Source organism: Pholcus phalangioides, unplaced genomic scaffold, assembly GCF_987345545.1.
Source record: "Pholcus phalangioides strain wild (caught in Gottingen) unplaced genomic scaffold, Ppha-v1.0 ptg000008l_1, whole genome shotgun sequence".
Taxonomy (NCBI): Eukaryota; Metazoa; Arthropoda; class Arachnida; order Araneae; family Pholcidae; genus Pholcus; species Pholcus phalangioides.
In genome coordinates this window covers 50,292,862-50,319,405 of record NW_028301601.1, presented here as the reverse complement: position 1 = coordinate 50,319,405, position 26,544 = coordinate 50,292,862, and the positions used below count along the sequence as shown (strand labels likewise).

General features: G+C 41.8%; 1 protein-coding gene across 2 annotated transcripts in view; it reads right to left on the bottom strand.

Moving 5' to 3' along the window:
* The window catches only part of LOC149084457 (ankyrin repeat and sterile alpha motif domain-containing protein 1B-like), an 85,275-nt gene that overhangs the window by 31,807 nt on the left and 26,924 nt on the right, over positions 1–26,544 (bottom strand). For both annotated transcript variants that reach the window (XM_089234861.1, XM_089234862.1), the window contains exons 4-12: positions 26,241–26,315; positions 20,260–20,484; positions 18,950–19,025; positions 10,939–11,040; positions 10,620–10,842; positions 6,215–6,426; positions 5,411–5,463; positions 3,644–4,007; positions 1,598–1,860 (exon numbers count right to left, since the gene is read on the bottom strand). In XM_089234861.1, coding sequence (XP_089090987.1) covers positions 1,598–1,860; positions 3,644–4,007; positions 5,411–5,463; positions 6,215–6,426; positions 10,620–10,842; positions 10,939–11,040; positions 18,950–19,025; positions 20,260–20,484; positions 26,241–26,315 — 1,593 coding nt within the window. The remainder of the gene's footprint in view (positions 1–1,597; positions 1,861–3,643; positions 4,008–5,410; positions 5,464–6,214; positions 6,427–10,619; positions 10,843–10,938; positions 11,041–18,949; positions 19,026–20,259; positions 20,485–26,240; positions 26,316–26,544) is intronic.

The following is a 26,544-nucleotide window of genomic DNA, read 5'->3' as shown; positions in this document are numbered from 1 at the left end:
GGTTTGAAAAAAAGTAAAATAATAAAAAAAAAAGTAAACAAAAAACTCAAAAGCAAAAGAAAAAAACAAAATTTATTGAAACAAAAAAAAATAAACAATAAAATAATTTTCACCAGGATAATCAATCACTCAGATAATTTACATGTAACAAAATAATAATCAATAATTTTTTTTTTTTGTCCAAGCAAAACTCGTGCAAAATAATAATCAAAATCGAAACAATATATATATATATATAATATTTATTTGAATAAATCGTTGTTTATAGGAATGAAAATCTAAAAATAAATCTTTTCTCTCTCTCTCTCTGTCTTGAGCCCTCGATTACATTTTATGGGAAAATTTAATTTTTTTTTTAAATTTCAAAACGTAATTAATTCCGATATTTCAATACCAACTCCTCGTAACCCTTTTTCGTGTCCCTTGGGCAGCTTTTCTCTATAAGGGTTCGGCGAAACCTTTGGGTTCTCTAAAGCAGCGTTTCTTAACCCTTGCAGAGTCCTAAGATACTCCAAGGGGGTCACAGGTGGATATAAAGTTGAAGGGGGAGCTGCTGGGTGGGGGCGCAGCACTGTGGAAAAAAAAAAATTTAGATGCAAACAAAATGAAGCTTCAAGTGAAATATGGTGGGGTAAAAAAGTGTGACTATTTCAGAACATAATTAAGCGGAATTATGCCCATAGAGCCAGGGCCATTTGAACACACGAGCCCACCCGGACACAGCCCGGGACCTTCAGTGCGTGGGAGAACCCACGATAACGAGATTTTGATACTATTTTATTTTCCTTGAAAGGTTTCCTAGAACCGTGCGTATATATTGTTTCAAGGTCTCTATGTGTTAATACGGTTTCAAAGGTTCCCCCATATCCTTAATATTGTTTAGAGGATTCCTTAATCTAAGAACATGGGGATTTTGTTTCAAGGGTTCCCTAGAATATGTATGTTACTTCAAAGAAATGCATGAAAGATTGATTTTGTTTCAAGAGCTACATCCTGGATATTGTTTCAAGAGTTCCTTACAACACGGAGATTATTTCAAGGGATTCTCACATCCCCTGAGAATTGTTTCAAGGATTCCTTAGAATTAGAATATGGAGATTTAAGGGTTCCCTAGAATATGGATATTATCATGGAAGATTGATTCAAGGGCTCCCTACATACTGGATACTATTTTAAGAATTTTTTTCATCCTTAAACACGGAGATATTGCTTCAATAATTGCTTAGGCTGAATTTGCGTGTCAATGATTTCGTAGAGTATGGATACTGTTTCTATAGGGTTGAAAGAAAAATTGGTATTGTTTCAAGAGCTCCCTGCATCCTGGGTATTGTTTGAAGGATTTCCAAGAACATGGAGATTGCTTCAAGGGTTCTGGAAGAGCTAAAGGGGTGAGAAACGCTACCTTTGGTGTTTAAATTTGTTGGATTTGTTCCCTGGTCAGAGTGAGTACCGCTTTCTTACCATCACATTATAAAGATAGAACTATGTATATAATATGTACAACTATATGCACACACACAAACACACTGAAATAGTTATCTGACGGCTATCTGAAGCCAATGACTTTTTTCCACAGGTTCTTGAAGTCGGCACTGACCTGACTCAGTGGCCTGATCTTCTCGTGGATCCCGATGACGGCCGTCGAGGGCGACGGGGGCGGGAAGTCCGGCGTCGGTGGTTGCTGGTAATGCGTCGGACTCAGCGGGATCTGAACTGTCGCCCTTTTAGTCCTCAGGTCGAGAGTCTTGGGTTTAGCGGGTGGGATCGGCTTGTAACCGCTTTCGACTCCGTGTGGCCGGAGACCCTCGCCAGTCAACCGCCTACGATGAAATCCCTGAGCTGGGTTAGCCACTTTGGGTCCTGCAAGAAAGACACAAACAAATACAGTCTGAAACACATATGGTGGACCCCGTTAAGCCAGGGGGTTCTTAACCTTTTTCAAGAACTACCCAAAATAAAAATTTAAAAAAAAAAAAATTCACTTGCCCCTGCGAATCAAATTTGGGTCCAGGGCAGTCTTAAGAACATCGTGTGCCCCCGGGACAATTGATATTTCTGAGGTCCTACCTAGCAAACTTCCTGGCTGTAATTGTTTTGTATTGACTCATCTCGGAAGCCTCTATGAATCGAATTTGTGTCGTGACCTAAAGAATCCCTAGCTTTCAATGGGTTTGTGTGACCCTTCTGAGAAGACGCTACAAATCAAGTTTGGGTCGTGACCCATAGCTCACGAATCTCTTTCCGTAATTGGGTTTGTACGATCCATCTCGGAAAGCCCCTGGGATGTGTCACGACCCATGAGTTAAGAACTCCTTGTTCTTCACCAAGGGTGCTTAAACTTTAGTTTAAGCCATTTCATTGGTTTGAAAACGTGTCGTAGGCCACTCGAGTAATTTTTAAATGTGCTGCGGGTCCTTTTTTTTTTTCAGGGTCTGTTTTCACGAGTCAATTTCTGTTGGGGGATAAATAAAAGGCATTCCATTCAAAGAATGAAGAAATGTAACATCAAAGGGATTATTATGACTCGTGGTAGAGCGTCATCTATCATCTAAATTTGAGGATTATAGCTAGCTGTTAACGTATATGTTTTGGTCAATATGTAATAAACTTAAATTATTATATAATTTAATTCATTTTATTAAAAATGATTTCTTTTGTAGTGGCATCAGTAAGAAATTGGAGATCTGAATCAACAATAGGGACCTCCAAAATTATATTCAAGGGTTCTCAACCTGTTTTCGGCCGCAGCCCAAGATCAGCTTCGCGACCAATGGGACTGTTTGCTTTACGGAATTAGTGAAGCCAGTGACGCTATAAATGCATTTAAAACGCGGCTGTAAGTGGATTTGTACAATTTATCTAGGAATCTCCTGCGAATTGAATTCGGGTAGTGACCCCTACCTCGATAACCCCCGCGAATCAAGTTTGGGTCGGGACCCATCTCAGATTCCCCCTAGCTGTTAGTGGATTTGAACGACACTTATAGGAAGCATTCGCCCCCCAAGTTCAGGCCATGACCCATAGGTTAAGAACCACCCTGTATTATGTACTTGGCTATATGTCTGCTGAGATATAAACGAGGGAATCGTGACACAGCAAAAAAAAAATCCATGCTGTAAGTGGATTTGTTCGATCCACCTCGAAAGCCCCTGCGAATACAGTTTGGATCGTGGCCCATAGCTCAAAAATTCTTGGCTGTAAGTGGATTTGTTCGACCCATCTCGGAAGCCCCTGCGAATATAGTTTGGATCGTGTGGCCCATAGCTCAAAAATTCTTGGCTGTAAGTAGATTTGTTCGACCCATCTCGAAAGTCCCTGCGAATATAGTCTGGATCGTGTGTGTGACCCATAGCTCGAAAATTCCTGGCTGTAAGTGGATTTGTTCGACCCATCTCAGACGTCCATGCGAATCAAATTTGTGTGGTGACCAATAACTCGATAATCCCTGACTCCAAGTGGATTTGTAAGCCCGTACGAATCCCAAGTGTAGGTCGTGACCCACAGTTTAAGAATGCCTACAGGATTTGTAGGACCAACCTATCTCGAAAGCCCCCTGCGAATAAAGTTTGGGGGACCCATCTCGAAACACCAATAGTTTAAGAATCCCCTCAAGCGATGGAAATAAGAAAAAGTGTGTCCTCACCAGCACTGAAGTTCGGTATCCTCCCACTAGCGACCTCATCGTAGAGGGCACTGAACGGGGACACTTCTGGCACCTTGCCGTTGGCCAGCGGTTGTGGTGAGGCGGTCGAAGATGAAGAGGCCGCCTTGCGGTGATCGGCTGCTTCCTGATGAGAAGAAAACACGCTGTTGGACACTGGGTGGTGTCCATTTTCGGCGTGGTTCGAGAAGCAGCTCGGTGGCGTCCTCGGCTGCGCAACGTCCGCAGGATCGTACATCAGGTGCTGTTGACTGTCGTGCGTCACCGACGACTGCCTCATGTGGTGTTGGCCCCTACCACTGGGTGATAGCGAGGTGATCGATTTGCGAGGTGGCTTCGCAGGTGGCTGCAAATGTACAAGAAAAAAAAATTATATTACACTCTCTCACGTGTGTACCATGTTTTAGGCGAGTACAATATTGCATTCTGTTACCATGTGGAACATCTACATTACTGATTCCCAACGTGGGCTTTAACGTCCCCTGGGGGGGGGGGATGGAATGTTCCAGGTGATAGAAGCTACGGGTATAACATAGGATTCTATGGGTTGGATTGCGTCGGGGGCGATGGGAGAAAAAAAATTCTGAAGAAGGGGGTGATGGGACAAAAAAGGTTAGAAAACTATATGATCTACACCAATGGTGCTCAAGTTTTTCACGCCCGCGGCCCGGTTTCATTCATTCTTGTGCGTCGAAGGCCCAGTCAAGCACACGACCAATGAATGAGGAAAAATGAAACGGCTAATCACTCGCGACCCGGTATAAATGATCTCAGGGCCCAGAACAGGGCCGCGGCCCGGCGGTTGAGAGAAACACTGATCTACATCATCAATACTCTTCATCGACAACACTTATAACATACATGCTCAGCCCATGGCCCACAGGCCGAATGTGGCTCTCGAAGTCATCATCAAACGTTGCCCGTGACTTGAAAACTTATGTAAAGAAAGTGTCCTGTGTCAAACTTTCAGATAACTTAAGTGGCTTGTGGCACATTTCCAGAGTCACTTAAGCTGCCAGCAGAATATTTCTATATCGCTTAAGTGGTTCGTGACACACCTCCAGATCACTAGAAGGGCCGTGCCACATTTCCAGACCACCTACTTTGAGATCACCTAAGCTACCTGTGGCATGTTTACAGATTACTTAAGCGACCCGCAGGAAGATTTCCATATCACTCAAGTGGCCCGTGAAAAACTTCCAGAGAATTGAGGGACCCACGGCATACTTCCAGACCACTCAAGTGGCCTGCGACATATTTCCAAATCAATGAACTAGCCCGTACTCTCATAAATGTTGAACACTTTTGATCTGAAATCTCGACCTAGGGCATTCGATAATGTTGCATCAATTCCACGAAAGTCCAATAAAATGGCAGTATTTCATGCCAATCTCATGTTAGCAGGGCCCACTGGGGTAAGGTCCAGGGACTTCGTAATTGCGGCATCTGGTGCCACTATTTTCAAAATTATGAATTCAAATTACAGTAAAACTCATGTTAACGGATACCCCTCAGATATTGGTTCTGTGTGTATATAGTATTTGATGATATTAGTGAATTTTGACACCAATTCATTTAATAACACAGGTAAACCGACACGGGTTTTTGGCGCCATTATCCACAATGGGCACGACAGCATATAGATATTTGTCATTTGTCAAATTTAAAATTTTTGGCGAATTTTTTTTGCGATATGAACCCTGGTTATATCTCCACATAGCAAGAATTCCATAAAATAGCACTGTTTACCTGAGGTTTCCAGCCAGGAGGAACTGATGTTCGACTAGTAGGTGCAGGTGGTTCTGTCAAAAAGAAAAAAGGGTATAAGAAGAAAATATGCATAAAATAACATAAAGACCAATGGCATTATACGTATTTTGAACTATAAACTTAGAGTTTCTCAACATTTTTGTCTTTGCGGAACCCTTGAAATAACCTTAATATCTATGTCAGCCACCTTCAACCTCTTGCTCCTCGAAGCACCAAGAGTGCTCGTGCCCGATTTCATGCTCGCGAGCACTTGATTCCTCGGTAAAACACCCTGCAAAATTTTCATTCAAAGAATACGATTTTGCAGATTTCAAGCAATACCTATGTCGAAGCTGCTGTCAGGGGGGTGCTCTTCAGTTGATGATGGGCATGTGCGATTCGAGAATGGTTTAAGACCCCTGGTCTACGTTAACTCACTGGGTTTAAACCCCCCAGTTGTTTTTAAACCTTTGACTTCCCAATAGCTACTCATCCATTTCGTCATTGTTTCAGTGGTTATTATTTTGCAAGGAAGCCCCCTCATCCTGTTGCCGGGCCCGTAGGCCAAGATCTTTCGCGAGTAACCCCCCCCCCCCCCGATTAAATTTCCTGAGTAAAAAGAAATGAAATATGAGAGATTCATTCTAGGTTCCCTCGGAATGGAGCCCAGCCAGCTTCTCCCATGTGGAAGCCATGATTCGCGGTACTGTTGTCTAGGGTGTTGTTGTCTCGGTATTTCTCACCTGTCAACCATGTCCACCACAGGGTACACATTGCACAGGGCATAACAAAACTCATACAAACCTGGCGGCGAGAAAAGCGACTGGCTCTCAGTGGAAGAAGTCATGACGTCTCTCTGGGACTCGTAATGCTGCTGGGATTGGGTCGTCGTGGTCGAATGCATGGACGACGAGTCCAAGTCCCTGGGCAAAACAGTCGTCTCGTATACTGACGGGCTCCTGCTGCTCAGATGCTCGGAACTCGATCCTTGTGATTTCCTGAGAGTGTCGCTCGCCCTGCAAGAAATTAATGCAATGCCATATGTAATTTTCAATCCTTTTACTGAATTACAGTCGAATCCCGTTTCAACGAACTCCAAGTGACCGGAGAAATCACTTCGTTATAACGAAAGAATCCCAGGTTTTTGCTTTGTTCCGATATAAACTTATCTGAGGGATTATAACTGTGTTCGTTAAAACGAGATTTTCGCTATAACGGTATACGTTAAAACAGGATTCGACTGTATATATATCATCCTTTTGCCAACATTCAACAGGACCAGCTCTGTTATGAAATTCTGCATGGGGGAAAAAAAGAGGGACGGAGTTCCATCAAAAGAGTCCCATCGTTGGTGAATTTTCCTGAGTCCCATCTTTGTTGCGGAATAATGGTGGGTGACTTCGACCTCCTCCTCCCGAATATGTTTGATTATTCCTGCTGCACTTTTATAGTATGATAGTAATTTTGTAACCCTGAATATATATTGGTGTAAGCTCATGGTGTTATTTGCACCCAATACTGCCTTCATAGTAATGTTTATGTGCATTCCCAATAGCATAAAAAAGGGAAGTTTTTGTAATGTAAATAATGTATATGCGTGTAATTCAAATGTGAATGCCCAGCACTGTCAACGGAGGCTCTGTTTGATTATTCCCGTCGCAGTGCAGGCTCTGTGTGTTTTCTGTTTGTGTATATTGCATATTCTGTAAAAGGAAAGGGAAACAGGACTGCTCGGCGCTGTGAACGGAGGCTTTGTTTCTTCGTTTCCCGTCACAGTCGAGGCGCTGTATATATGTGTAATTTGTATACATTGTGTATTTAGACCATTCTCAAATCTCTCCCACTTCAACATGCCAGCTTCTCCTTCTTCTTTCTTGCCCACAAGTCTTTTCCACACTTCTTTTGAATTCCCAGGCTGTGGTCTCCGGCCCTTATGTGCCACTGGGTGATTTTTCTATTTTTCCCCCTAGACATTGGATTCTGTCACCCATTTTTGTCAAATGGCTTGTACGTCGCATCGAGTTGATGGCTGTCTTCATGGGGAGAACGACGCGAGTGATTCGATACTCACGGGTCAAGGGGAGCCACCACTACAACTGTTTGCTAACTTTTCCGACACAACTCTGCCTCTTTTGAGGTAACGGAAGTAAGGTGCTTTGCATCAGTCCGGGGTTGTGAGCGGTTCTATCTATCTATCTATCCTTCCCCATAATCCATTGTGCCGCGAAAACTGCTGTTAGCTCCTTCGTCGGCCATCTTGAACAAACCACCTGTTCAACCCACGTGACCAGTGACGACTTCCGGAAAGAAGGGGGAAAATACCAGCATAAACTAAATGACATGTAAAAGGGTTGTAGCGAAAATCCCTGTTACCGGGAACTTTCCAGTATATTTTATTGCACTTGTGGGCGGGGCTTTAGAGGTTGAAATTTGAAAAGTCCCTCCTTAGTTTCCCTTTCTATATCATAAAAATACTGACTAAATTTCATGTTTTTCGCTTCAGTGGCCCTGCGTGATTTCTCTATGTTACCTTTGAACCCCCCCCCCTCCTTTTCTATGACTCTTTAGGGATCGAATTTCAGAAAAATCCCTATCCATTCAGAAATATAGCTAATTATCAATTTTCATATTTATAGCTTCAGCGGTTTCGGCTCTGTGATGATGGAATCAGTGAATCCATCAGGACATACTGTATTTATATATATAATAGAATTATTTTTTATTTTAATAATCGTACAGCCCATTCGAACATGAATGGCATATACTACACGCGTTGTGTGGATACTTTTTTTTTCCAATTGGAAGTATGCTTTTCTAGGATCAACGGTTCGCCAGTAAAATACGATACGCCCTATCACCTATATGCACCTTTTCTATGGTTAGTTCGATTTCACCAACAATTAGCAATATTTACGGCGAGAAAATTTTCGATGTCCCATATTTTTGTGATCTTAATTTTCCTCCACCCTAATCATATTGAAATAACAACTTCATCTGATTCCATTTTTTGTCAAAAAACGTAATAGTTTATTTTTATCAATTATTTTAACTTAAGAAAATAAACAAGTTCAATGTTTCAAATATAATTCAGTAAAATTACCATTTTTATCAAAGTTATTGTATTATTCTTTTATTTTTGACCATTAAAGTGAAAACTGTCTATTTAAGTTTTTTTTTTCAAACATTTTACATAGATTATTTCTCTTTATCGACAAAGAGGGCGCTCACTATCAAAATGGGGCTCGGTCTATTGCCCTCAAAATGGAAGGGTATGAATTTTCAACGTGCTCCCGCAACGAGTCGATTGCCCTCAGTCTGTTCTTTTTTTCTTTTTTTTTTTCATTACTGCTGATATATGAGTGTGGGATTCGGAACTTTTTCTAAACGTTTTATTTTAATAACTAGTAAAAATATGTAAAATTTTCGCGCAATTTGGTTAAGAAATTGGAAAAGTGATCAAAATGGCATTGACTCGCATGGCAGGAAAAGAACGTTTCGATCAGCCTCCCGAGACATTAATTTCTGAATTGATGCATATTATAGGAATACGTCTATTTTTATTTTGTTGCTGTGGATGAATTTTATTCCGTTTTACGTCCGTAGAAACCCTTTGGGCATTAGGTGAACATAGTCGTCACCCACATTATTGTTTATTCTAACACTTTCGGGTCTAAGCCCGAGCCTGACTCGGGATGCCGTATTTGTTCAAGGAAACCAAACTCGAGCCAGACTCCGGCTTAACTTTTACAATCTCGTAGCTATAACATGGCTGAATATATATATGAAACTGGAAGATTTATAGAGTATGTTTAAAAACACTTTTGGGAACATATTCTGTTTCCAGTGTTTTTTAATTAACCCCATAATTAATTTTAAAACAATCTAAACTATATGTGAATTTATGCAGTTAGACAATAAGGAGACATTAATTTTCATACTTGAGAAGATATAAATAAAAAGATGAAATCAATGCTATTGCATGGATATCCAACTCAAAAGTAGGTCTGGCTAATCACTTCATATTTAATCTCCTGGGCTTCGTATATCTCTAAGCGAACTCAATATTTCAAAAATCGAGAATTCCATACAATTTTTTAAAATTATTGATATGTGGCGGAAAACCCCGCCAAATTTCCGCATTTCTACAGTAAAATCGGCAATTTGAACACTGATTTCTATGAGGACCACCCTTTTCCTGACCCTCGAAGCGATGCTGATGATGATTATGACGTATATCCAAAAAGCCTCATTACTGAGAGTATTGAAAATGTGGCCAACCATTAAAAAGGCATATTCACCAACACAGTTTCAACTGCAATCGCAGGTGAAAGGATTGAAGATCGAAACGGATTGGTTAAATTAAGGATTTTAACCAATCCGTGTCGATCGCTGATCGTTTTACCTGCGATTGCAGTTGAAACTGTGTTGGTGAATACGGCCGTTACATATGCTAACAGGATTAGGGAAGTGGCAAACCATTGTAAAGGCATAAAACACGTCTGAAACGCATTGCTAGGGAACCACGGTAACCAAAGTAAACGTTCGGAAAGTGATTGTTGAGACCCCCAAAACCATTGTTGCCCAACCGTTTTTCGCCCATTTGGGGCATTTGCCCTGGTCTGACGAAATTTTAAAGTAGCCTATCGTTCAAGTCGGGTCCCATTTGGTATATATGCAAAATTTGGTGACGATCGATCTAAAATTGTAGATTTGTATAGAGAACACACACAGACAGACGCGCAGAAAATCAATTTTATATATAGGCTATAGATTTTAGAAAATGAAAAGGAGCTACGGAGCAAATCAAAGGCAGAAACTGGAAAAAGATTGAGGAAAGAAACTCTCGGACTCATTGCGAACCTTGTAGTGTTGCTCTGTGCGCAAATGCATGTTTTGAAGTGTACCATATACTTAAAAGCAAACACACACACACTGCTGTGGCGTGAGACCATGTCAGGTCAGACGGAATGTGATCATATCAGACATTATACGGCGTTCGATTGAGTGAGTAATTTAGTGAGTGACCGTATGAATGAGTGAGTGGTCGTATGAATGAGTCAGAAAAGTCAGGGGAGAAATGAAAAGTGAGGAGTGAAATCTACCTGGGACGAACATGCTGGGGGCGAAATGTAGGGGGGCAATTTTTCCGTAAATCGGTACATGTATGCTTGTGTTGGTGCACACACACACACACATAAAAGGTACTCACGTCGATGACCTCTTGCTGCTACTGTAGGATCCCAAGGTGTCTGTGGCCTCAGACATCGGGGAACCGCTGCGTCCGCCCATCATGTGTATCGACGACACGGATCCGCCTTGCTTCTCTGGCGTAGGAACGAAGGTTGACATCGAGCTAAAACTAGAAGGGGGTGACGTTGAAAAGGGTGATTTGTTCGAGTCATCGACTACCTTGCCCACGGCTGTCGTGTGCGCTGCAAAATCACAAAATGTGCCAAAATGTAAAAAAATGATTCATTGTCCCAACACAAACACGCAGGCAATCATCTGAATGTGAAAATTCTACTCACTTCTAATTGTCCTCGAAATCTGTTTGGCAATAGACGTATTCAGATCTTCTAGAAGATCGAATACAGTTCTCTTTGAGTGGTTCTCTAGGTTAACATCGATACCTATAAACATGTGCAATGCATGTACATCATGATCATTTAAAGAATGTACAGTCCAAGCCTGTAATATGGTAAGTATCAATTAAAATTTATGTAAACAGAGCGGAATAAAATAACTGTATCTAGACCAGTAGATAACTTGAGGACATATGGGCTCCCTCCCTTGCGATCATGGGATATTCTAGAAGAGGCCATGGGCAGGGCCGTCTTAAGAGCATCATGTGACCCCGGGCCAAGTGATTTTTCTGAGGCCCTACAAGGCAAATTCTCGAAAATTTCAACCAGATCTCATTTTTGTGAGGCCCCTCTTATCTTGAGGCCCCCGGACCGTGCCCGGGTGGGCCCATGCCTTAAGACGACCCTGGTCATGAATAAAACCAGGTGGAAGAAGCGACACCATAAAACCATGGGGCCCATCTGAGCATGACCCGGTGACTTCATGCCCCAGGAGATCTTCATGATGACATCTGGTGCAATAATCTTCGCAAGTATGATATATATATATATATACTAGGGGGGCTCTGCCCCCTGCCGCCTTTGGCGGCCAACCCCCCCCCCCCCACACTTCTCTCCCGGACATATCTTGTTTATTTCGTCCCACTTCATCAGCGTGCTATGGGAAAGGGGAAAGGGACGTGTGAAAGCACCAGCCTACTGAAGAAGCGAATTTTAATGAAAATAATAATAAAGCAACAAAAAACAAATGAGATTCATCAAGTACCCCCAGAAAACTTCCCCATGGGGGTCCCCAGATTCAATTCGCTGAATTTCAGTGGGGCCCCACACTGGATATATCTTGGGCTACCGATGTGTTGCAAATTTTACAATGTTAAACCACAAAAATCAATGAGATACATTCAGGGGCACCGAATTACAACCTGCCAACATTTCCATGAAGCCCTGACCTGCAAGCTTGTCGGACACCCCCCCCTGTGAGAATTTTTCATTTTTATCAATTTTACAACGAATAAAATCAAGGGCCCCACATCCAGTAGCGGGGACACAATACGCAGATTTTTAGTGGGGCCCCAGACTGGCTATATCTCGGGGTTCGGCTGTGGCAAATTCTACAACAGAAAAGAATGAGATTCATCCAGGGCCCCCAAAATCAAACCTGTAAACATGGGGCCCCCCGACTTGGAAGCTTGTCGGTCACCCCCGGTGCGAGTGCCATGAAAAATTTTCATTTGTATTCGTTTTACCAACGAATAAAATCCAGGGCCCCAAAATGAAACCTGCAAACATGGGGCCCCCGACTTGGAAGCTTGTCGGTCATCCCCCGGTGCGAGTGCCATGAAAAATTTTCATTTGTATTCGTTTTACGAACGAATAAAATCCAGGGCCCCCAAACAATTACCCGGGACACCAATTCGCATACTTTTGGTGGGGCCCCAGACTGGCTTTATCTCGGGCTTCGGCTGTTGCAAATTCTACAACAGATAAGAATGAGATTCATCCAGGGGCCCCCAAAATCAAACCTGTAAACATGGGGCCCCCCGACTTGGAAGCTTGTCGGTCATCCCCCGGTGCGAGTGCCATGAAAAATTTTCATTTGTATTCGTTTTACGAACGAATAAAATCCAGGGCCCCCAAACAATTACCCGGGACACCAATTCGCATACTTTTGGTGGGGCCCCAGACTGGATATATCTTTTGCTTCCACTATCGAAATTTTTCAACGTTAAAGCAGCAAGAAAACAATGAGATCCATCAAGGGCCCCTGGAAATGAAAACTTTTTACTTATACGTGAAATCTTCCCCGGGTACCCCGACCCTGTGTTGGGAGCACTGCTGTTGTGTATGTATATATACATATATATACCTCTCGGCATGGACCTCCCCCCCCCCCACAAAGGAAGGGCTGACAGGGGCCACAACGATTCTTATCACTTTTTGATTTTTCACACTATAAATTAATCACATTGGGGCCCCTGAAAAGCTGGTTTGGGGGCTCGAAATCTAAATTCCAGCCTAAGGGCTCTGCTGTAGGATGTAGGAGCCTCTTGGTACATGCACATAACATGGTCCCGATGGGTCAAATGGGTCCCGATATGTGAATATCGACCCAATATCGATATATGATATATGATATCATATCGATATATGAATATATGAATATGAATGTACGATATATGAATCGAACCCACTTCCGTAACAGATTTCCGTCACTCAAAAATTTCACCCACTTCCGTCACTCGGTTGCTTAGCAACAGGCCCTTTTCGAGTTTGTTTGTGATTTTATATTATAGAATAGATATATGAGAAGATGAAAATTGTGAGAAAACGCATTTGCAGGCTCTAAGTCCAGAGGAGACGAAAGGTGGATGTCAGTTGATCGCTGAATGCGTTCGTGGTTTCGCTCACCATATCTGACATAAGCAGCATCGAGAAACGCATGCGCTGGTGTAGGACGCTGCGGGCGACCTAACTTGGCGCTATTGCGGCAGTAAGCACGTGTAGCAGTAAGTTGTCTGTTTCGATGAGTATTGGGAGATGGCTGACTACACGAACGAGAAATACGCTGATATGCATCTGATTTACGGTCGAGCAGATAGCAATGGGGGCGCTTAGCACAGCGGATGTACCAACAGCAATATCCGATGAAGCGTTTTCCGCACCGTACTACCTTCGCTACGATCGATCGACTACTAAGGGAGACGGGGACCTTCCACCCAGCACGGCGCGAGAGAGAGATGCAGGTGGACCGAGCAATGTACGCACTCGTCAAATGGAAGAAACCATGCTGCAACGGTTTGCCGACTCGACAAACCAGACAGACTGACCGCCCAGAGAGAGACCATCTTGGGATGATGAACTCGATGTTCAGCACACGGTGGTCTGCAGTGTTCTGCATAGTGAAAAGAACTTCCACATCCCGAACTCCTAACCGAAGATGACTATCCCCGTCGTGCACAGTTCGTGCGCTGGATGCCTAACGTCACCACGCGTTCTAATCCTCAATTTCCTGCCACTGGTTTATTTACTCATATAAGGCAGCTTTACGCGAGAAGGCAACACATACAATGCACACATGTGGGCGATGGATAATACCCATGCCAGTAAAGTGCAAATCTCTACAAAGGTGAAGTGTGGGCAGGAATCCTCGGTGATTATCAAACTGTTATAATTTTCCGATTGAAGTTGCTGACCGGCTTCTGAACAACATAATTATATGATAAAAAAAAATATTATATCATATTGATAATATTTCAAAAAACAATAATAAATATTAAATTAATAAATTTAATGAAAAAATTTATCAGTTAATATTTGTTTAAAGTAATATAATATAAATAAATTTTGCCAAGCGTGGCCGTCCTTTACATCGAAGGATTTGTCAAAAAGAACACTCTGATTGACAAATCTAACAGTTAAATGAGCCGTCTAAGATAATAACCATGCATCGCCACAAAACCATGGACGACTTTACTTTCAAAAGTACTGATAATATTTTACTTAACAAAATATTAACCACTAAAATTTTGAAGCAAATTTGATAATTTAATAAATATTATTGTTTATAAAAATATTTTATTATATCGTATTATATTATTTTTTCAATATAATTGACCAATCAGAAAACTTTTTACCGATGTCAATTGAAAAATCATAGGTTTATTCGGTAGGTGGCAGCAGATATTTCAGATCAATGATTTACGTTATTAACATGTTTGATTGCAGTGGTTCTTAAGATTATGCCATAATGGCCCTCTAGCGTCTCTGGGATATTGTGCGGGGAGCACAGGTGAAAATCAGATAAAGGGGAAACCCCACGACAAGTGTTGAAGACATGGGAGGAGATACAGGGGAGGGGGGCATTGCCCCGCAGAGTCAAACGTGGAGTCGACTGATCTAATGTATAGATGAATTGAAATCATCGTGCCCCCCCCCCCTCCCCAGACTTCCAAGTCAATTTTCCGCCTATGGCTGAAGAGGACCTTAAGAGAGAGAGGTGATAGATTTCGAGTAAATTATGGTAGGAGAAAATGTGTTAATACTTTCTGAATCCGCATGGAACAAGGACCATCTAAATCCGCGGGCCCATATGGGCAAGGCCCGGACCCCCATATCCATGGAGAAGGGGGCGGGGCACACATGATGAGATCTGGTGCTACAATTTCTGTGGGTGTAATTAATATGTAAGGTATTGGGTGCTGTAGTCCAGGTGGATAAGATACTCGCCTAAAGTACCAAAGGATGTTTAGAGATGTCGCGAGTTCCATACCCGGTTCGTCCTTGTCAGAAAAATTTCCTGACACAGGGGTACAACAGAAACGGGGACATGACCGTAGAAAAAATTGCTACTGCTGGGAGTCCCCATCGAGGGGTTAGCGCACCAACCTCTCAATGAGTATAAAAACAAGCCTGCCGTTCGGAATCGGCAATAAATTGTAGGTCCCGGTCTAATTATCCCTCGTGTGCAGAAAATGGTCGTGGTGCGACAAAAATGATCAAATGAAAGCTATTACTTCTCTCCAGTCAAGTACGGGTGACCCCAGAACACTTGGTCAGTATCGTCTTAATACGTGGGCCCACCCTGGAACGGCCCGGCGCCTCAGGTTTGAAAGGGGTGCTCATGATAACGGTATTTGGTCAAAATTTGCGAGAGTTTCAATATGTGAATTGCGTATTAGACAGGCATTTCTATCCAAATACGGGGGCCTCAGAAAAATTACTGTATCCGGGCAGGGGGGGGGGGCCTCATAAGACGACCCTGCACTTTTCCTGGGGACCCATGATGTTGAGACGCCCTCCCCGCAAGAGAGAAGTTCACTGATTTCTAGCCCAGGATAGGCGGAGCCAAGGTCAATATCTCTGAAAATTCATTGGTTCGTCTAATATATGTATTTTATTGTATTTATGTGAATGAATAATTGTGGAACGAATTATTCGTGTTTCCATTATTTCTTATGGGGGAGTTTGATTCGAATAACGAGTGATCCGTGTAACGAGCAACGTTCGCGGAACGATTCAAGCTCGTTAACCGAAGTCTCACTGTATTGTCATTGAAATAAAAAAAATTAACTCTTTATACGAACACCTTGTTCTCCAAAACCCAATGAGAAAGTTGTTGTCCTATCTCTCCTGAGGCCTCCTCAGATCATGACCCGCCTCTCTGTCTCAACGAAGAGATTTAAGTAGGTGGTCGAAGACCTGGGCCATGCTGGAAAGAGCCCCTGAGGTCATGATATCACCAAAAAAAGTGCATGTTTCTAGGTGTTCATTTAGATATTTGATTTGAAAAATGGGAGGAAAGTTGGGAAAGAACAGGAAAAAAAAACTAACGGACAGCACTTCTTTCCATTATTTATTCCATTCTATCCAAATTCTTCTCCAATGTTTGAATTAAAATATTTCACTGAATAATTGCACTTGGAAACGTGGAATTTCTTTTGCTGGTCGCTGGAAAGACAGGGCAACAACTTTCCAACTAGGTTTTTGAGCACAGGTTATCCATATAAAAAGTTAATTTTTATATTTCAATAACTATACAAACCCTTGCAACATGGGAATGACATATCCGAGGAGGATGTCACTCTCATCATCCTCGGGTAAGTCACCATCTGATGGCAGTATCAGCAATTGTGAGCTTTGTGAGTTGGGCCCGACAGTCCATGTACGGTCCCGTTCAGTGTACACGAGCCCCAAGGAAAGAATTGCGATATTCGTTGCCTCTGTAGCGGTCTGGGTGATTACCCGGAAAGTGAGAGGAGGTGCGTTTTCTCTCGTTTCCTAAATACAGGGTGTTTCAAACGCAATCACCCGATTTGAAATGCGTATATTACGAAAAATATTGAACACACATAGGCACTCAAGATTAATTTTGTATTACATGGCTAATACAAACCAAATTAAAGGTGCTCAATATGTTCACCTCGAGATGCACGGCATATGTCTATACGGTAGTCAAATTCGTCCCAAACTTTTGCCAGCATGTTTGCATCCACTGCTTCCACGCCTGCTGTTATACGTATCTTCAGTTCGGCGTAGTCTTTTATAACCCTCCGCAAGAAGAAATCGCACACTGTGAGGTAAGGCGATCTTGGAGGTCAAGTGATGTTTAACTAAATCGACAGGTCCCGTACGGCCGATAAAATCGTTTAGGAATGCGATTGCTCAAAAATTCTCAAACGTCTAAACTCCAGTGTGGCGGTGCTGGAAAATGAAGTCATCCGAATCGGTTCCAACTGCGGGAAAAGCCACTCTTGACAGACACTGAAGTGGAGGCCGAAGGAAGAACGTTAGCGCTACCTGTCGGCGAACTCGGGATTTCCCTCTTTCTACCTATACATTATTCGATCAAAACGGATTAAAAGCTGAATGGTTATGATTATTTTAAATCGGGTGATTCTTTTTGAAACACCCTGTACATCTTCGCATCAGCCAGTTGTTAAAAACCTTTGCATGAATGATATATCTGAGTACTACACATTATTTGGATACTTTATTCTGATTAGAAATATGTCTCTAAGATCAACGGTTCACCAGTAAAATACGGCAACAAGGGGAATTTAGTAATCATCCTGTACATAAGGGCCTCGAAAATTCATATTTGCCCACGACCCGAACTTATGGGAAACGGGCGCTGCCTGTTGAGGAGGACAGTTTAGAAGGAACAACAAATACCGGCTTTATAACTGCTGTACCAGCTGCTTTATCCTATACCTGCTTCGTCCAGAACTCTTTACAAACAACGTGAACCGTGCTCATTGTGATTCACTATAGCCTGCGAGCCTGTTGAGTCGGCTCTCTATCAATCCTTTCAAGGAACTACCTATGCCAAATTTCACGTAAATGAAATTTATTTAGCTTCATGACTGATTGACTGGATTGAATTGGAGCAAAAATCTTGTAGCTTATAAGAATCTCGTGTATGGGGTTGCCGTAGATGAGACTTTAACAGCACCTCTTTCATCATCGCTCCGCCAATTAAATGCAAATGAAGCAATGGTTGGTATAAGAGAATAGGGGGCCGATGACAATTTGAGAGTCATCTCACACCATCTCTAAGATGGCGAAAAATTTATAAATGTGGCTGGAAGTGCATCTTTACCTCGGGAATTAACAGGAACTAACTTAACATATTGATGATAATTGATACTAATATGTGTTAATATGATGCAATATGAATAAATGATGATAAAAGTCACCAAATGATGAGCAAGATGTTGAAGATGCAACATGCTTAATAGTGATGCGATTAATGCTATATGGATATAATAATGTAGATAAAAATGATAATGATAAAAATAGGGAATATAATATGTGTAAGTCATGAAGTATGTACAATGACATATGCAGTGTATCAATTCTGGCAGTGCCAGAAGGGAGAAATTTGCCAATTTGCCATATATAGCACAAGTACATGTCAGAGACCCGGAACATTAGGTCTGGACATCTCGAGAAAATTTTTAGCCTTTTTAACTCTAAAAGCACCAGTACTATTATAGTTGGAGATTTCACGATGTTCATATATAGTCAGAATAATTTCACCATACAATGTGGGGTCGGAGCGCGAGAGGGCGCTTTCTCGGGAGTGGGCGAAACGTCACCTTTCACAGAGCCCGTAATTCAGCAGCTATACGTTGTCGTAATTGGAAGAATGTCTCTAGGATCAACGGTTCACCAGTAAAATGTCATACGCCCTGTATGCTATGGACCCTGTCTATGTCTATAGTTTTTCGTGGGTCCCCTTCGAGACCTACTGGTGACGTACGTATCTCTGTGAGCACCTGCCCAATGTAACCTCAATTTTATGTCTTCTTACCAGCTGGTAATGTGCATTGTACGATGCAAAAACCGCATCGTACAAATATCTTTTATTTTTTAATAGGTTATTGAATTTTAACTTTCTCAGTGACTTTTGGATCACCTGGTATGTTACAATTTTTATCCGAAATTTGATACTCACCATATTCCAATAACAATTTAACAACTTCAACTTTACCATACAGAGCTGCTTCATGAAGGGCGCTGCCGCTTTCCACCTGTTAAAACATGAATAACATGCGTGTTTGTAAAGAAATTTGTTTAAAGAAATTTACAAACATGCGTGTTTGTAAATTTTTTATTTCATTTTTTTGAAGGAAGTATCAGGGGCCACTCCTTTCACATTCTGGAGCCGAGGTCTCAGCCTACCCGAAACCTTTCAATGGTCCCCTTCTAAGGGGCTATCCAAGTATTACGAAAACACATATGGGGGTGTGGGGGGGGGGGGTTCACATTTGCTGATTTTTGATGACAAGGCGAAGTTCGAATGGTGATTACGTAAGCAATAGTGTATAAAAATATGAAACTGGGAAATGATCTATGATTTTCGAAAGTATGTCTGTAAATTAAAAGGCCTTATGCTTCTGGTACTTCCAATGGGGTAGAGGGGGCCTCTCAGAAAATCACTTGGTCCGGGATCCCTATAACGCTGATTAGATTTACAGGCATGTGCTTACCCCCCCCCCCCCATCCTGCAGCCGGGCTTATGGGTTATATCTTCTGCGGGCTGTCAAGCCTGACCTTTCATGGGCCCTCTATAGTAAATTTACAGCGTGGAAAACAGGAAAAAAAAAAAAATTATAATAATCGTCACGTTTCCGGGCTGGATCCCTCACAGCCCCACCCGTGTAGATGCTATGGACATGGGCTGTAAGCAAGATGGGGGGGGGGTGTTGATGAAGGGTTACATATCATGGGTGACGATATTGAAGAGGCGGAACCTTTTTAGGGGGGCGGGATTGACTTCAAGTTTTTCTTCGGGGGGACCCACGCCGGTGGATCAAAGGTTCGGAACGTTTCTTGGTTTTTTTTAAATTTTTCATATTTTAGAGAGCAAGGGGATCAGAGAAGTCTCCTTCCTACAGTGTAGGAGGCTTTAGCCGACTTACGTAATTTTTCTGACGGTAGGAGGGGGTTCAGTTCTTTACTTAACCCTTTGAGCGGCATTGACGAGATATCTCGCCTCCTTTAAAGGCCTCTCATTTCAGCACTGAAAAGCGCAGATATTTTGTAAAATTATGTTTCAATGAAACACCACATTAAAAATTAATAAACCATCCCCATAGGTCTTACTTTGCACACCTACTCGGGGGGTCAAAAAATAGCCAAAATTCTGCCTACGTAACACTTGAATGGCCCCAAAGTATGAGAGCAAACAAAAGTTTCAAAATTTATCGGGGGGGGGGGGTGTTCTGTGTGTTCTCAGAAATAAGAGGAGGAAGTGGCACTTACCACGAGGTTGACGTCGAATCCGTTTTCCAGCAAAACTTTGACGACGTTCCTGTGGCCATTCCTCGAGGCTAAGTGTAGAGGGGAATGCTTCGTGGAAGAGTGCCTTTTGAGCAAGTTCGGGTGCGAATCCACCAACAGCTGTACCGTCTCCAGTCGGCCATACTGGGCTGCCAGGTCGAGGGGAGATTCTTCTTTGAGGTTTCTCACGGTCGGGTCACTTTCGTGCTGCAACCATACAAAGAGCAACGGTAACACATGCAATACTGCATCGTAATCAAAAACTAGTAAAATGATCCAAGTAAACAGGGAATGGCACTTGGACGCACGTGAAGTCCGTTTTATTTTTGGACCGATTCGAATGAAACTTGACGGTACAGTAACGTCTATACGGAAATTTTGTCTCCGACATTTCGCCCCTGGCACGTTTCTTCTCCGGACATTTCGTCCCGGAAATATTGTCTGCCCTGACAGCGTGAGTGACGAAGTGAGTGGGTGGGTGATCGTATAAGTGGCCAATTGGAGGGGTAAGTGACCATGTGAGTGAAAAAGTGAATGGGTGAGTGATCATGTGAGTGAAAAAGTGAATGGGTCAGTGACCATGTGAGTGAAAAAGTGAATGGGTGAGTGACCGTATGAGTGACCAATTCGGGGTGAGTGACTGTGAGTGAGCAAGTAAGTGGGTGAGTGACTATATGAGTTACCAAGTAAGTGACCGTATTAGTGATCAAGTTATCGACCGGGTGAGGGACCAAGTGAGTGACCGTATGAGGGATCGAGTGAGTGGGACATTTCACCCCGGACATTTCAACTTCGACATTTCAGTGAAATCACAATATAACGATATTTTATCGATTGCCCACGATATAACAGTACCATACGGTCACTCGCTTGGTCACGAATACGGCCACTTCACACATTCACTTAGTTACGAATACGGTTACTCGTACATTCACTTGGTTACGAATACGATCACGCGCACACTCATACCGTCACTCATATTGTCACTCACTTGATCACTAATACTGTCACTCGCACACTCACTTGGTCATTCATACGGTCACTCACTCGCTCACTCATACAGTCGCTCACTTGATCATTCATATCGTCCTTCACTCAGTCGTACAGCCACTCACTCACTCGCTCACTCATACAGTCGCTCACTTGATCATTCATATCGTCCTTCACTCAGTCGTACAGCCACTCACTTGATCATTCATTTCGTCATTCACTCTCGCTTACTCATACGGGAGTAACTTGGTCGCTCATACGATCACTCAAAATTTGATCACTCATACGGTCACGGCAGGCGAAAGGTCCGGGATCGAAATGTCGGAGACGAAATTTCCGGATCTCTATACACGGTATTACAAATTGTTTGCACAACGGATATCTATCTCTGCGACCGATGACTTCAGAAACCCACTTCCAATTGCAAAATGTTTTCAAATGACGTGCAGTTACTTGAAATCTCACAAAAATTTTGAGGGGGGTCGTATACGTAAAAAAAATTGAATGAACTTTTTTATACAGCCCCCTAAGAATGCTGAAAATTCCAATTATTTCAATGTAGATCTTGCTCCGAAAAGTAATTTCCAAAAAGTTTCATAATATTTTTAAATGAAATATTTATCAAGATTATTAAATATATAAAATCACTATTCTGGCAACTTGTCACGGTGTTGGCACAGTTTTCATGAATCAGTCAAACCTAGGTTGTGACACACTTAAAGCCCAGGCCCAATATTCCCTGGCTGTGAGTAGATTTGTACGACCCGCGCGTCTCGGAAGCCCCTGCGAATCAAGTTTGGGTCGTGACCGACAGCTCAAAAATCCCTGGTCGTAAGTGTATTTGTGCGACCCATCTCGGAAGACTCTTTGAATGAAGTTCGAATCGGGACCAAAGGCTCAAGATTCCCTGGCTGTTTTAGTGGATTTTTACGGCCCATCTCGGCACAGCCCCTGCGAATTAAGTTCATTTCGTGACCCATAACTCAAGAATCGCTGGCTGTAAACGTATTATTGCACGACCCCTCTCGGGAGCCCGTGCGAATCAAATTTGAATCAGGACTCATTACTCTCTAGAGCCCCTGTCTGTTAGTTGCTCTAAATGACCCATCTCGAAAGCCCCAGCGACCCAAGTTTGAGTCGTGACCATAGGTTAAGAATCCATATACAGTATATTAGGTAAGACATCATACTCAAAAATTGCCATTTTTAGGGACTGCACACAAATTGAATGTGTGAAACTCAACCCTTTTATTTATTTATTTCTATTTATACTAAATAAGCATTAAATTTTTTTAACAATCATTTCGACACTTTTGCAATTTTTACAATTTTGAATTCAATTTACGTTTTGCAATTCGAAAGTCAAATATTTCGTTAACATTGCATTTTAAAATATGAATTTTTTTTGTAAATGATAAGCCACATTTACATTTTACTGATAGGTATTTTTAGCACACATGGGCTACATAAAAAGTTAATTTTTTTCATGTACGGTCGAATCCTGTTATAACGAACTCCAAGAAACCGTAGAAATCACTTCGTTATAACGAAATTTAGTTAGAAAAAAATTACAGGTTACCTAAAAATGTTCCTATGTAAACTTATCTGGGGGATAAAAAAAAGTGTTCGTTAAAACGAGATTTTCGCTGTAATGGTATTCGTTAAAACGGGATTCGACTGTATATGTCCCTTTTGGAAAATTAAGACGTTTTGAGTAACCGTACGTCATTTGAAAACTTTTTGCAATTATAAGTGTGTTTCCTCTGAAGTCAATGTGGTTGCAAACCTATCAACAGTGCAAACAATTTGAGACACCCTGTGTATAGGCTTTATTGCATGCATTCTCAACCCATGGCTCGCGGGCCTCAGAGTCATCTGATGTGACCCACTGACTTCAAACCTAATTTTATAATTTAAAAAAAATGTGGCAAACTAAGTGGCAAATTTACAAAGAGATCACTCAAGTGACCCGCACAACATTTCCAGATCAGTTAAGTGTTGTGGAGCTGCAACCCGAGTAACTAAAGCGGCCCGCGACACGTTTTCAAACCAATGAAGTGGCCTGCACTCTCTTAAAAGTTGAACAACCTTGCTTTATGGCAAAGAAAAAGGTAAATATATGTATACAGTCAAACCCAAGAGTGTTATATATATCCCAATAGCTGTGATATACAATAGACATAGCTGTGCCAATTCCTGCCTGAGGATAATTGGGACTTCCAAAAAGTCACCGGGTAAGCGGAGTGACGTGTTAACCGGGTGACGCACTAACGAGGTTTGACTGTATATACCGTAAAATGTGAAGTGAAATTATGCCACTTCTGGGGTGACATTGTGCGATCCTAAAATTCAGCGAATAAGTGTCCTCTAGTGGCGTGCTATTGAAGTTATTATTTTTACAAACATACCATTATCTCCTACTAATAGGAAAAACTAAAACTAATGGCTTTAATAACAAGCCACTAGAAATTACTCATTTTTTTAATATAGCATGACAAAGTTTTACCCGATTTCACAATATTTAGTAATTTAAGAAATTATCAGCAAATTTTTCTTCTGTTGATTGATATTTAAATTAAATTTAAATATGGTTTTATTTTTTCAATTTTCTATTGAATTTAGAAACTTCGGATACGTTGACTGCTCAAAATACTTTTCCGAGGAAAAAGTATTCCGATAGCGCTCCTGTGTTGGATATGTCATAAATATTGGCAACGGCCGTTAATGTACCGAGGTATGGAATTTAATTTTTTCATACGGTCCCTTTTTGTATTCTAACTTTCTATTGAAAAGCTGTTTCACTGTCTCTCCTGAGACCAACTGAGAAAAATTCCACGTTTTTGAAGTGCAATATTTGAATCCGCTAATCACTGAAAATGAGATAAAGAATCGCTTATGGTGAGCTTGTCCGTTAGTTTATGCGCTTCTTTTTCTCATTCTCAGTGATTTTCAATTCAAAAATATCTCATCAACTAATGCACTTTCCGGTACTATTAATACGGAACCGGCCCAATAAATTCACTGATTGAAGTATGCTTCAACGGAGTGATTTGTGATTCTTATAGAACTGGTCCAATGAATTCGCTGATTGAATTATGCTTCTACGGAGTGATTTGTGATTCTTATAGAACTGGTCCAATGAATTCGCTGATTGAAGTATGCTTCTACGGAGTGATTTGTGATTCTGACAGAACCGGTCCAATGAATTCGCTGATTGAAGTATGCTTCTACGGAGTGAATTGTGATTCTTAGAGAACCGGCCCAATGAATTCGCTGATTGAAGTATGCTTCTACGGAGCGATTTGTGATTCTTACAGAACCGGCCCAATGAATTCGCTGATAATTTCATAGTTGACGAACGTAAGCGCTAAACTCAGGACATATCAATCTCAGGGTTTTGCAGAGTGGAATAGTTTGCGGATGGTAATAATAGGAGGCGCACGTACGGTGCCAAGTTCAAGTACACATTAGGGCCCCCCAAGATCCTCAAACCTCAGAAATCTCGATTTCTTTTTGTGGGCGGTTTCTACAAGCCTAGTTGAAAATATATTGAAGGACCAGAGACACCCGACTTCACATCTCGAAGAATTATCGAAGGGTTCCCGAAGAGTGGATGTATATCAGAGTGCGCACAAGCAAACTTCACACGTTGCAAATTTTGAAGAATTCCTACTGCGATCAGGACAATGCCGCGTGCCCCCAAGAAAACGGCACATATCTGCTGTAATCACAAAGAATGGCACTCGAATTTACAGTACACAATCCGAGGTCCGTTATACAGGGTGTCCTGAAAGTTATTATACTGCCTTTATCTCATCAACCGTCTATCGTCGAGGTATAGTTTCAATTTAAAAAATGCTTAAAAGGCTTTCAAAATTTATCCTCTACCAGTTTTTCGAGCGAACATACACTGTGTAGCAAATTAAAAAATCCAAATTGAGTTTTTTATACGTGCACGGACAGGGTGCCTATCTATATAATTCTAATTGAAAAACTCAATTAGAAAATTGTTACCCTGTATTTTCTGAGGCCAATAGAAAAAAATCCCATGTTTCTAAGTGCATAGATATTCGATAAGATATTTGAATTCACAAATCGGAAAACCGTTAGTAAAGAACAGCAAAAACTAACGGCCAACGCTCCTTTCCCTCATTTATACTTTTCTTGCCCCAACTTTTCTCCGATTTTTGAATTCGAATATCTCAGCAACTATTGCACTTGGAAACTTAAAAAAAAAAAAAATTTGTTTGGCCCCAGGAGAGACAGGGCAACAACTTTCTCATTGGAAGTTAGACGACAGTATAAAAAATTATATTTCTATTTCGCTACACACTCATTTAACTCTCAAAACTGGTAAAAGGTATTTTTCGAGCATTTTTTAAAACGAAACTACGATAGACGGTTGATGAGATAAAGGACATATTAGGACTTACAGGACACCCTATATATCAGGCACATAATTATTATGCATGATATCCTTTGTGATGTATCTCATTTGCGGGAGCCGTTCAGTAGGAATCACCCCCCCCCCCCGTAGGATTAACGGTTCGCAAGTTATTGCAGGATAGAAGAACTTTCCTATGCACTCTGTATGTGGCCCTTAGTAAACTAAACGACACACCTACGATGGGCGTGTTATTGAAATACTTTTTTTTAATTTAAAAGCATGTTTCTCTAGGCAACGATTTACTGAGGTGAAACGGACTCGAGTTTCCACCCTGTATATATAGACGAGGAATGACGGAGTGAGAATCATTTCACGAGAATAATGTCTTAAGCGAGTGAAATAGACATTCGGCACGTATTTTTCAGCTGGATCGTGACCGAGGTAAGGAAAACGCTCCTCGTTTCCAGACACGTAGGCATTTCACTTTTAGTGGAGAGAAGAACAAAATATGAAAGCAAAATAAATATACAATTCCGAACACCATGTAAGAATGTTTTTTTCGAATCATTTTTTTTGATGTACTCACTTTTAGTAGCAAGGATACAACCTCCGTATGTCCGTACTGAGCAGCGGAATGCAATGGCGTCTCTCTGTCGTGATTCTGCGGACGGAAACGGAGATGCATTATTCAAAATGAAAAATGTCACTTACATTCCGAAGAAAAACAGAATTTTACCGACAATATTTTGGGGGGGGGGGTGCTACGTGTGCGTGTGTGTCCGCGAAGCACTACTGCGAGGGTGCTCAACCTTTTCGAGAGAGCGTGCCATTTTATTGGCTTGGAGAGGGTAGGGTGCCACGGGTCACTTGAGTGATCGATCTGGGAATGA